The 13909-nt window shown below is 37.3% G+C and overlaps 1 protein-coding gene across 1 annotated transcript; it reads right to left on the reverse strand.

The window, feature by feature from the left end:
- Nucleotides 1-3762: 3762 nt before the first annotated feature.
- Nucleotides 3763-5555, reverse strand: LOC115718574 (serine/threonine-protein kinase UCNL). Its single transcript, XM_030647384.2, has one exon. The coding sequence runs from the start codon at nt 5239-5241 to the stop codon at nt 4000-4002; it is 1242 nt and encodes a 413-aa protein (XP_030503244.1). The 5' UTR covers nt 5242-5555; the 3' UTR covers nt 3763-3999.
- Nucleotides 5556-13909: the final 8354 nt, after the last annotated feature.

The following is a 13909-nucleotide window of genomic DNA, read 5'->3' on the forward strand; positions in this document are numbered from 1 at the left end:
CACTTTTTGTCCATATGCAGTTTCAAATTGATTGAGCAAGTTTGAGACACTGCCGACATCACTAGTAGTTGATTGACAAAACAAATAGCTATCGTCTGCAAAGAACATATGAGTGATAGGTGGTGCCCCATGAGCCACCTTGCATCCTTGTAAAAGTCGTTGAGATTCAAACTTCTTGATAAGTGAAGAAAGACCTTCGGCACAGATGATGAAAAGATATGTCGAAAGAGGGTCACCCTGCCAACCTCTCGAAGGAATGATTGGACCCATAGTATGGCTTCCATGAATAACAGTATAATTGACCAAAGAGACACATGCCATAATTAGATTAATCCACCTCTCAACGAAACCCATACGAGCCATAACGAGCCGAAGATAATCCCACTCCACAAGGTCATAGGCCTTACTCATATCTAGCTTGAGAGCCATAAAACCTTTTTTGCCTTTAGTCTTCCTCTTAAGATAATGCATCACTTCAAACGGCATCATAACATTATCTGAAATGAGACGTCCAGGAATGAAAGCGCTTTGGGTGTCAGAAATAACAAGGTCTCTAAGGCTTCTCATACGGTTAGCAAGAACTTTTGAAAGCACCTTATAAGCAACATTACAAAGAGCAATTGGTCGTAGATCACCCATGGAGGTGAAATTCTTCTTCTTAGGGATCACAACTAGGCTTGTTTCATTCAACTCCCGCGAAAAATAGCCGGTATCAAAGAAATCGGTAACAAGCTTAACCAAATCTGCTCTCACAATGTCCCAATGTTTCTGAAAAAATCCCGGACCCATACCATCAGGGCCAGGTGCTTTGTCTGGATGCATCTGGAATAGGGTAGTTATAATTCCTTCTTCGGCAACTGGTTTCAAAAGTTCTTCTTTTGAGCATTGGTTATAGAGCATCTGACATCAGCGACAACAGTATTTTGCAAGGAACAATTAGCAGTGAATAAATCTGAAAAGTAAGAAGTGATAACTTGGTCAAGATCATTTCCCCAATCGGTCCAAGCTCCATTAGAATTTTTTAAGTGTAAGATTTGATTGTTCCTTTTTCTGGGACTAGAAGTGGCATGAAAGTATTTGGTGTTTTTGTCCCCGTTGTGTAACCAAAATTGCTTTGACCTCTGTTTCCAATAGATCTCTTGTTGAGCTAAAAGTTCAAAGTAATTATTTTGTTCATTAACAAACTCGGCATTCAAGGGAAATTATGGTGCTGCTTCAGTTGTGCCATTTTCTTTTTACTTGTAGCAATACGACCCTTGAAATTACCAGAGGAACGCCACTTTGTCAAATTATCCGCACAAATTTTTATTTTAATAAAGAGGGATAGGTGCTTGTGCATATCCCAGCAATCTTTTACAATCTGTGCACAAATGGGCTCTCGAGACCACACGTTCTCATAACGAAAATGAGGAGCAGTGATAGTACTATGATGGGCATTAGATTGTAAAAAGATGGGAGTATCGGAACTAGAAAAACCAATGTTGATGAGAGTATCCAACTAAGAGAGACAGTTGCTTTATCGAGGCGAATTTCTACACAATGGTCTGTGCCTCGTCCACGATCCCAGGTGAAAGGGTATCCGCGAAAGTCAAGATCAATAAGGTTGCAATTATCAAGAACCGACTGAAAACCGTCAATAAGAGAAGTTGGGTACGGACGCCCGCCTCTCTTGTCAGATTGGGTTGAAATATTATTAAAATCACCGATGATACACAATGGGAGAGACGACTCGCTGTGCAATGAATGAAGAAGAGTCCATGTTCGATCCTGTTGTCTTCTGTTTGGTTCACTGTAGAAGCCAGTTAGGCGCCATGTCGACATGCCCCTTATACAAACTTCAACATCAATATGATTTGGTGAAAAACCAACTAGATTAGCTTCTTCTGAAATTTTCTAAAACAGAGCCAAGCCTTCTTTCCTTTCGGAAGCATCAACTTAAAAATCGCCTTCAAACCCAAGTTTGACCCTCAAACCAAGTAGATTTGCTGTTTTTTGAAAGCCCATCAGAACACTCAGTATCATTACTGTCTTGGTCCATCACGTCAGTTATATCATCAGACCCACCATTTATAATTAGGCCCACCCGTCGCCTTTTCAATTCTGAAATAGATAATTCTATATCAAAGGAAAACTTGTTATTATTTTCCTTTAAAAAGACAACTGGCTCATTTATGTCAAGGGTTGACTGCATGGGAACCTTTTTTTTGATTATGTTGGTCACGTAAATCGTGGCTAGATTCATGGTAAATATCTTCCATTATTTTCTCATCAATTATAGGCTGGAAATCAGAGTTTGCATTAACTGTATCAGAAACAACATGATTCGTCGCTGGTATGCTAGGGACGTCGGTCGGACCTTATCGGAGCCATGGAGATGCTATAAGAAAATTTCTTCCTTTTGGTGGTGCTTTCATGAACAATCCATAGGATTTCATAATGGCTTCTGGAAGCGTATCATAGAGGTTATCACAAAAAGTCTCAGAGTGGCCCATAATGCCGCAGATAAAGCAAAAAGTAGGAACACGTTCATACTTGAAATTTGCCCAAAAAGCAACTCCATCGGGTTTTAGAAACCTCATTCTTTTCTTCAGAAGAGTATTTAGGGGAACAGACACCCTAACTCTGAGATAATCACGCCAAACTCCATTAAAGTTGTTGGGATCCTATTTAAGAAATATGTCGATGTAATGACCAACTTTTTGAACCACTTGCTCTGTCTTGAACCCTGCTTGTAAATCGTGAATCTGGACCCACATATCAAGGACCTCAAGTTCGATAGTCTTTCGGTTGTCCCCTGTTTGTAGTCGCTTGATTATAAGTTGTTTACGGTCATACATCCATGGACTACTGTCGATAACCCGCTTGAAGTCTATTTCGTGATAGAACTAGAATAAGAATCTGTTTTGCTCGAGGATCTTGACTGTCAACCCCTTACAAGGCTTCTAGAGATCTGCTATTATATTTTGGAAGACATTGTAGTCTAAGATCTTACCTGTGAGTAGACGACCGACTAAGCACCATCAAAAAGTCAAACTCTGATACATCTTCCTCAGTGATATCGAGAACCTCTTCATTGTCTTCTTCCTCCTCCATATTGATGTTATTCCATCTATCCTCAATACCTTTGACGATGCCACTACTAGAAGCCATGAATCAGAAAAACAAGCCAAGAAAATTCAACTTAGGCCAAGAAGAAAAACACACAAACACACTCTAAAACTTAGAGATCAAGAGATTCATTTTATTTTAAATCCCAACAAATACTTTTTTAAAATCTCCACACTAAAACCCTCCCATAAATATATATAATATATATTCGGTTAAAGTATCTTACCTTTCGGTCCTAATTATGTCTTTGATAGCGTAACTATTGTAAAATAACGATCCTTCACGGAACATATACAACGCTATGTATGTTATTATAATGACTTCTCGTGATAAACAATTATGTAGAAATTACTTTTTCTTTGTGACCCACCTTAACTACTCCTACAACAATTATAGCTGCAGTAATCAGATTTTTACCATAATATTATTCAAACAAAGAGAAAAATAGCGTAAAATTCGTTTCTTTTTCTTCCCTTTTATGCAAAGTTTTTTTTGAATAGCTTTTATGCAAAGTTATTAAAAGAGAAGCCAAGGAAAACCTTATAATTGATTCAAATCATCAGCCACGTATATTATTATTTTTGCACTGGCGTTGCACGAGCATAATCTAGGACGTGAAACGCACGCAGATATGTAGAGCGTGGACAATGAGACTGATTAAAGATGTTATACTACTGTACAAAAATCTAATTATTTTACAATACATCTCAACGAACGCCGTTTTATATGTACACAACACTGGCTCCAAATGTTTTTTTTTTAAAAAAAAAAGAAAAGAAGAAGAAAAAGAAAGAAATTGTGTATTTGTATTTTGTATATAATTATTGTTTTAAGGAAAAGGATAGGGCGATAAGTAAGAAGTTGTTACGTGCGCCATCTCTCACACGTGCGTCAGAACTCCGGTAACAGTTGACAATCAGGTGACGGTGGTGACCTCAATTTTTGGAAGTACTCCCGAATATCAAAACCGGCATCAGCCTTTAAACATTTCTTTAATTCACCGTCTTCTTCACGGGACGGAATAAACGGAGGTCGTAAAACGTCGGTTAGTAGGTCCCACCTGAGCCCGCTAAAGAATTCGTGTTCCTTGATCTCGGTGGCGCCTCTTGCGTACCCCAATCGCCTGGTGGGGTCCTTCTCTAACAACCGTCCGATCAAATCCGTTAAAGCGGAGGGTTTCCCTATGAACTCGGGACGTTTCATCAAAACATTCCGAAACGTTTCTTTACGATTCTTACCCTTAAACGGCGTCGTCCCATACATCATCTCGTACGTCAAAATCCCCAGAGCCCACCAGTCCACCGCGAACTCGTGCCCTTCGCCACGGACCACCTCGGGTGACACGTACTCTTCCGTTCCAACAAATGAGTGGGACCGTTCGCCGTTAGAGAAACTCGTTTTCTGTCGACTCACTGGGCTAACTCGTGCTGACTTGGCTTTTTTTAATCCAGTATTATTATTATTACTGCTGTTGGGACGGGTACTAGTACCGAGATCACCGGGAATGGCGGTTGCGATCCAGCGCGTGAGGTTCCGCCGGTGTTTACGGCGAGTTTCTGGGGGGAGAGTTGACTTGCTGTCTTCAGCTGAGATTACGGTTACGACGGTTCTGTGTTTGAGGCTCCGTGAGAGGTCGAAGTCCGTCAGGGTCACGTGACCAGATTGCTGAATTAGTACGTTCTCTGGTTTCAAGTCACGGTAAGCGATCCCCATGGAATGGATGTATTCTAGAGCACAGACAATCTCGGCCAAGTAGAATCTTATCACGGTGTAAGAGAAGACTCGGTCGGTCTGGTGGTAGCGGAGGACGTTGAGGTCGCCGCCTGGGCAGTAAGGTACAGCCCAGCCCAAGAAATCGTGGGCCTCGAAGGAGCCCATTAGAGAAGGAAGAAACGGGTGAGACAAACGTGAGAGAACACGGATTTCCCAACGGGCACGACGGTCAGCGTCGAGCTTCGTGTGGATTGAGGATTTGTCCACTACTTTGACAGCGAAAGGGGAGCTGGCAGATGGGTCAGCTGTACGGTCGTAGACCAAGAAGACGGTTCCCATGGCTCCTTTTCCCAGAACTTTGAGAGCCTTCAGATTATCCAGTTCGAGCTCCGGCGTAGAAGAAGGTAATGCTGTATCCATTTTTTCCGTTATGTGATCTCAATTCTGAAGAGAGGGAGATAGAGAAGAAAGAAGAAAGACTAATGAAGAAAAGGTCAGAGGTGGTTTTTAGCGTTTGTTTTTGGCTTTTATAGCTGTTTTTTTTTTAATATTTATTTCTTTTTATTTAAATTGTAGAAAAAGGAAGAGCATTTGACATTTTTCAGTGGAAGAAAAAGCATAAAGTTTGTTCTTCTAGTCAGAAATTAGGGCTTTTCTTATTAGTAATAGATTATAATGAAATTAATACTACAATAATTCTCTAAATTTATATTACATTACCATATACAATTTTTTACTCCCATTTTTTGTTTAAAAAAATTATCTTGTATCAATACCACAAAACTAAACAAACTTACTTTTTAAATAGATTAATAAATGTATAAAAAATATAACTAAAATTTCTTTTTATGGATATATAAAAAACTAATAACAATTAAAGTAACTCTACTAGGGTTCCCGCTTCCCCTTCCCTTTCATCCCTAAATCTCAGGATGCTCTCATTGGAAGACCCTACACAAGAGTCTTGCCCAAACAACCTACCCACCATGAATGATTTGCTGGCGTTAACTCAGAACCTTCACAGACACGACGAGCACGGTTGGGAAGTCAACATTGACGACCCATCAGAGATAGGTAAACTTTGTCTTCTTGGTCATTTATGTACTCATAAGTCCTTTTGTCGATCCTTACTGAAAACAATTCTTTGTCGATTGTAAAATTTGGGGGAGTTAGAATGGGACTTGAAAATCAAGAAGACGACTACAACAACAATACTCCTAAAATCGTCTCCTTCTAGTAGGAGACTACTCTCAATTGAGTTTACCTAGTGTAATGGCTACTCTTCTAATTTGATTTATGAGAGGTTGGATCCTGTGCTGAGTAATTTGGTCTCGGGGAATACTTTTGAGGTTAATAAAGTGAAGGACTTGCTAGGGTGGTGCTCGGACCACTGTCCATTGATTCTTACTTAAAGTACTATTCATTCTGCCCATGATCGACCATGATGGATCTCCCACTTCTACTATGAACAAGTGTGGGCTAAGGAGGAAGATTGCCACAATATTGTCAATGAAGTCTGGGAGAACAACTTGGGTATTCACACTACAGACGACCTCCATACTCAATTCCAGCACTGTGGGCAGCTCTTGGGGTGTTGGAAATCATAAAAGAAAAAAGACTCTCAGGCCACTACAAAAGCTCTCAAAGAAAAGCTAGCTACCATGTCCAAAGCTACTACTACAGAGAACCTTGTTGATCTTCGATACATTGAAAATTCCGTTAATGATCATTTGCTGAAAGATGAAATTAATTGGAAGTAGAAGAGCTGAGCCATTTTTCTTAAGCATGGACACCGAAACAACCGTTATTTCCACCATTGCTCTACTTCAAAGTAGAAGAAAATGAAATTAAAGGCCTTTTTGACTCTTCTTTCATTTGGAGACAGTCAAATGATGACCTGGAATAGATTACAAGTGATCATTTCTAGTCTTTATTTACTTCCATAGGGGCCCCTCCTGACTTAATCAACCACCTTCAAAGGTTTGTTTCGCATCACCTCAGCTCTAAGCACAATCACATCTTACTTAAAGAGTTTTTAGTTAAAGAGGTGACATAACTTTTTCCCAAATCAGCCCCCTGAAGGCCCCTGGTTAAGATGTTTTACACAAACTTTTTGATGAGCATCACTAGGAAACTATAGGCAATGATGTTATCTGCATATGCCTGGACATTCTCAACAATAATGCAGATTGTCGGGCTCTAAATAAAATAGTGGTCATCCTCATCCCTAAAGTTGGTTAGCCATCAGTAGTAACAGATTTTAGGCCTATAAGTCTATGCAACGTGAGCTACAAAATAATTGTTAAACGCTTACCCAATCACATGAAAGCTAGCCTCTCTAAAGTAATATCAGAAAACCAAAACGCCTTTATCAAGGGGTGGCTCATTCAAGACAATGCCATCCTTGGCTTGGAGAGCCAACACTGTATGAAAAAGGGGCGATTTGGTAATGCTCGGGGTTTACCGAGATTTTTGAAAATTGATTATTTATATTTATAAGAGCTAAAGAATAATAATTCAAAGATAAAGAGATTTTGAACACTCAACATTTTAACGTGGTTGGGGCATTAACAAGTCTTAGTCCACGAGTTAATATTATTACTATAAGGCTAGAAAAGCCTTAGGGTTTACAAGAAGATATGAACTCTCTCTTTTTGCATGAGCAAATAAGTAATGAATTTCTAACCCTTTGCATGTAGGGTTATTTGTGTATTTACAGTGTTGAGAGATCATCCTCATTACCCTTTTTCTACTAATGGGATATTTACAAATAATATATTTAATTTTGGGCTTATTTGGTGAAGCCTGACCCATGGGGCGTCTTGTGTATGCTGATGTGGATTCAATGTCAAAATCGTGTACTATCTTTGTGAGAAATAAAGACACATTTATTACTTGATTGCCAATTACCATTTTTACATATTTAGCAAGATATGATCTTCTATCCGGGATTCTAAGAAGATAATTCCTGATCTCGTGGGATCTGGAAGTAAATTGGAAACTTTGCTTGGCTTTTTGATACTTGCTAATGACTTCTGCAGTTTACTATCTTCCGGGTGTAAACCGTGCTAGATGGGATCTCGCCTAGATGGTTCGCTTGTTCTTTATTCGAAAGGACCGAGTAATTATTGATCTGACCCAGTTATCTCATTTTGGCTCGCTATTAGGCCTCGAGCATTTAATAATGGTTCGTGGAGAACTAGCAGAATATTAAGAATGAACAAGTTAAGTAGGAACAACAAATGGCTAACTTGTCTCAACGATCAGAGAAGCTTATCACTCCGATAGTCGAACTACTCCCAGTAGGGTTATTTCAAAGTTGGTTGGAGAGATTCCCCGTCAGCCAATTGGCCACATGGGAAGAAGTACTATAGGGGAAACTCTTAATGCACGAAACAAATAATAGGTGTTAAGGCTCCTCAGAGGGAAGAAAACTTTGAGCAAGAGTTTGAAAGGGCTCAAGCTCGAGCGTGCCTACCAATTGGCCCTCCACTTGATATGGAGCGACCACTGACTACTGAGAGAACCAACAGAAATCCTCCACCAGGTTCTCCCCGTCGTCCTCTAACAATACCAAACCTCGAGTCCTTACAAAGAGAACGAGACCTCCTACTCACATCGAAGGGGGAAGTTGAAGACTCTACTTTGACACTGAAGGTTATGAGTGTTAGAACTTATTTTACTAGGATCTAGATTTACTAAAATATATCTTGATTATAATCTATAATCTAGCATCCTAAATATGAATTTTCTAAAATAATGAAATAAATACATAAGAGATTAAGAAATCCTTACATTGATGGCAACGGAAGATAATGACTCTTTCCATTTAGATCTCTAGCCCTTGATTCTTGTCTGTAGCAGAGCATTATCAAGATTTGAACTTGGATCTTCTCCTCCGTCGATTTGGTTAGACACAGTCTTCCTCACTATGATAGGTATTACTTTGACATGTGTGGGCATACTCTCAAACACTTTAGGCTTCAAAAATATGAGGAACAAGAAGAGGGAGTTCGAAAATAAAAGCTCTTTATATTTTCTAATTGTTTGACAAAGGAGTCTAATAATCAATTAAGAAAATAAGAGCCATCTTATTCTATTTATAAGGTGACTTCTAGGGCTAGGTTTAGAATTAAATGAAATAAAAAAGATAAAATTGATGGCTTTATTGAACCCTTATGGCCGAACCCTATATGGGCCTATTTGGTTTCAATTTTACCATTTTAGTTAACTTATCTTTCTTTTCACAAACGATATCTTTTAATTCTAACTCTACAAATGTCAATTCTGTCAATTATATAATTATAATTAATTATCAAATAAAGTTACTATTTAATTTATATATTAATTAGACCTTACAAAGTCTCTTAATTAATAAATAAACCTTAAATCCTCTTTTCTTCTCGAATAAGCCATTGCTTAGTGAAAAAATCACAAACAAGACATAGTCTTATTTAGAATTCTAATTGATTAATTCAAACCAATTAATTGAGACTACAAAACAATATCATCTCAGTTAGTGTGGGGACCATGGCCCTATATAACCAAGCTCTCAATAAGTAGATCCGAAATTTATCAAGTAAATTTCCTAACTTATTAATTCAATCTAACTCCACTATAGATTCGAAATTGCACTCCTGATCACATAGAACACTCTATATGCCAAAAATAGATGCACTTTGAATTACTCTTTATTTCAATCTAAATAATCAAAGATCCTCTATGGATGATCTACATCGAGTAGCGACAAATTTACCGTTCTATCCTTCAATGTATTTTATTCTTAAAACACTTAGCTACGAGTAAATTATATTTTAGTAAACTAATATAATTACTGAAATGAGCGCTCAATCATTTATCGCGTTAAGCCAAGTTCGAAGAAATCATCGTTTCACTTTTAATAGTTATAGAAGTTATAGATTCCGTATCTATAGTCAACGCGTCCACTTAATTGTACTATCATGTTCTCAAGATATAAGTATTCAACTTTAACAAACAAGTCAAAAAACATGAATGATACATTTATTCCAGAACCTAACAATCTCAGGGTTAAAATCTATTGACCTAAGATCAACGAAGTGATATTAACTTAGAAATATAAAACAATAAGTTTATGATATCTTACCTAATGTCAATATTGGTGTAACGCCCTAAATGATTAGGCACGTTACCCAAAATACTTATGAAACCCTAATCCCCTAAATGGGATTACTAATCAAAATAGCGCAGAATTTAAACTTTTATAATAAATAGAATGAAAATAAAACTTGTAATAATTTAAACTTTACAACAGTTGGGATCCCAAAAATATTTACAAACTTTATTACAAGTCTCTTTCTGTTAGCCGGCCTAAGCGGCAAAATAGAGTTTCAAAAATTCAACACTGGTAGACCCTTAACCCGCTTGGTCTGATATGACCCGGACATGTACATTCTTTGCCCAGCTCCTAAACTCATGGCTGATCAACTACTGCCTTACCCTTTCCTGAACAGTAGAGCACCCGTGAGCCAAGCCCAACAAGACAGTATAAATCACAACAATAATAATAAGCTCATCATGCTATTTAAAATAGTATGTCATTCACTTATGTCTGTGTGACATAGACTTGCATCTTGCATTCACATGCCCATTTATGTCTACGTGGCGTAGACCTATGTGTTGAGCTCACACATCTGTTTATATCTACGTGGCATAGACCTACGTGTTGCTCTCACATGTCTAAATACATTAAGGCCTTAGAATTGGTTCATCTCGGTTATGGTTACCGAGTCCAACCTGATTATGCCTTAAGCACATAATCCTTGAATCTCATTACATATAACATGGCATGGCATTTTCACACATATATCACTAGGGTAATAACCCTAGGCTATTAGACCGTTCCTATTAGGGTAATAACCCTAATCCCGGTTATTAAACAATCATACATATCACTTTCAATATAAGCGCCACTGCGCATACTCTACATGCTAACCACTGCCTTACCTATTATCCCGCAATATCAGAGATTCTGAATCCCCCAGTGCTCTTGATCAGGTGTCGGTAATCCTAGTCACACAATTCGGGAGTTCACAAATAGGGTTAACCCCTGATTTCACATTCATAAAATATTCACATGGCATTTAAAATTCAAATATTCAGATAGAGCTCGAAAAGAGCTTTCCAACGGTATATAGAACTCCCAAATCAAAGTCTGAATTACAAAGTAATGGCTATTTGAAGTTTGCAAAAGGATCTGCCCAGAAAGAAATGGGCGCGCCGCGGCATGCTAAAACCAAGCAATAAACCACGAATTTCAGCCCTTAAATCACATCCAAACAACCAAATTCATAACCAAAACTCTCAAATCATAAAATAGGTTTTTAATCATCATACAGAGAGTTTAAAACACATACTTCATGCATAAAATTCACAATTAAACTTAAAAATCAGATTGCACTAACAACCTAAAAATCAAGCTTAGCTTAGAAACTTCAAGATCTTAAACAAGAGCTTCAACTCCAACAAATCAAACAATTTCCAGTAGCAAAAACCCCATAAGAACACATGATTCCAAGCTAGAAAACACCCTATAGTCTTACTCCATGCTCAACAAACATGAATGATGCAATTTCTAACTCAATTCACCAAATTCCACATCAAAACCATGAACATGCAACATTAAGAACAAAACAACTTAAAACATGCTTTTCATAAATAATTTCAGCAAGGAATCCAAAGTTAAAAACTGTAAAAACTACCTCAAATCCTTGCACACTCAAGCCTCAAGCTTCCAAAACAATTTTCTCAACAATCAAGCTTCAATACCACTAGTTTCTCTCAAATTCAAGTTGAAAAACTAAGAGAGGGTTTTGAGAGAGAGAGAGGGGTCGGGTGAGAGAGAGAAGCAACCACAAATTTCATTTACTTTCCGCAAAAATCAATTTTTGTCAAACATAGTAATTAAAGGTCAAAAGACCGAAATGCCCTTAGGGCCAATGCACACTTATTCACCCACACAAGGGTATTTATGACATTTCATATACATTTAATTCCAACTAAATTTCAGATTATTAAATATCAAATAAAATGCCAATTTATTCAATCCAATTGCATTTCGGGCCCAAACCCAGTTCGGCTTGAAATACCCGGTTGTGACTATACCGCACCAACCTGTCAAAACACACCTGAAAAGACAACACATGCATACTATATAATAATATAGTTCTATTAAGCACGTAATTAAATTAATTTCATCAATTTACCCTTCTCGGGTCATAATTACTAAAATACCCCTGGCTCACCAACAGGGCCTTAACATATTATAAATCAATTAAATTCACATATATTGAACTATACAATAATATAATCCCTCACTTATTCATAATTATCTAATTAGGGTTTTGCTAATCAATTTCTTAATTCTAGGGTGTTACAATTGGTCCAGTCTGATGTATACTTCGTACATCCGATACTAGCATACTTTGCCAATATCCTAGAAAGAACATACCAGATATCAATGTGTAAGTAAACTTTATCGCTGATTATTACGTCAATGTAAATCCAGTGCACTGATAAATCCCTGGACTACACTTTGAAACATATAATTATGATTATTTTCTACTGTGTAGACAGCTCTATAATCATGAATAACTATATGTTCTTGATTTGATAAAATTTATACATTAAGCATATAATTATGAAAGTAATCATGTGAACCATGAAACATAAAATGATTTTTGATCTTTTATTAATTAGTAAATTTGATTATATTGCATTGAGTTTTATTTAGGGCTTAAAATCCTAAAAATAAAATCTAAAAAGTAAGGACTAACAACTTGCTTCATACTCGAAAGTATTTTCGAGATGAGATAGGTGATTTATGCTGTTACTTTGCCTATGGACCCGGTGGCCAACAATATGAGTACTTCCCTTGGGTACATGGAGAAGAGTTGAATTTGAGCAATCAATTTAATGCTGTTACTATAATAATGTTCTGAATGATCGCTCTTGCAGTGCATCATCCCAACCTGGCTTCATTCTAGAAAAATCACTAATGTTGCGTTCACGACCCCATGGTCAGGAGAAAACAACCAGACACAAGTTGATGGGAGTTTAAGATCGACTTGGAAGATCGGGAGACCTACGTGACACCCTAACCAGAAGACAGTTGCTGGAAGCGGGAGCTTCTAGAATTGACTCAGGCAATAGAATTTCTGACTAGAATACAAACAACAACGCATGGTGTCAACATGATAGATTTCCACAATGTAGCGACCTTGGTAAAAGGAATCACAACACCAAATTTGTTAGAATTTGAATTGGATAGAGAGCGATGCTCATCGCTCTTAGACCGAATGGAAGCTCTGTCGATCCCTCCTAAGTTCAAATATACTTCCTGACATTAGTACATTGGGAAACAAGACCTATTGTCTCACATTCATTACTTCAAAGTGCATACCAATCTAGAAGGAGTAAGGGACGACGTTCGGTGCAAAATTTTCCCTGCCACACTAACCGGTTTATCTCAGCGATGGTATCTTAAACTTCCCCCTAGATCTATCAATTCATGGGAAGAGCTTTGGATTCTTTTGGTAATAAATTTGCTCCTTCTCGACAGTGCCAAATTGTACCCAATGATTTGGTAAATGTGAAATAGCTAGAAGATGAATCCCTCAAGGACTACATTCAATGGTTCTTAGACCATCTCCAATGGGAGATGTAAAAATTGTGTTATATTTGGCACAAAAAGTAATTTTGTAGTTGGTTTACATCAAATTTTAGGATTGTGCTCCAATGCACAATTGTAAAATTTTGATGTAAAATTTAATATCTAATTAATGTTGTTATTAAAAGAATAAAACTAATAACTTTATTATCAATTTTATTATTATTTTAATATGTAAGATAATAAAAAAATAATATAAATGCTTCAGAATTTAATGCTATAGTTAATTATACTAATAAAATAATACAAATGGCATAAACGTAAAAAAAAATAGTGCACTTATTGTTGTGTAAATTTTATATCATAGTATATGTTGTGCCAAATTGGACACAAAATTTTCTATGTGCTAAATTTACATCACTTTTTTGGCACACCATTGGA

The sequence above is a fragment of the Cannabis sativa genome, chromosome 2, assembly GCF_029168945.1.
Source record: "Cannabis sativa cultivar Pink pepper isolate KNU-18-1 chromosome 2, ASM2916894v1, whole genome shotgun sequence".
Classification (NCBI taxonomy): Eukaryota; Viridiplantae; Streptophyta; class Magnoliopsida; order Rosales; family Cannabaceae; genus Cannabis; species Cannabis sativa.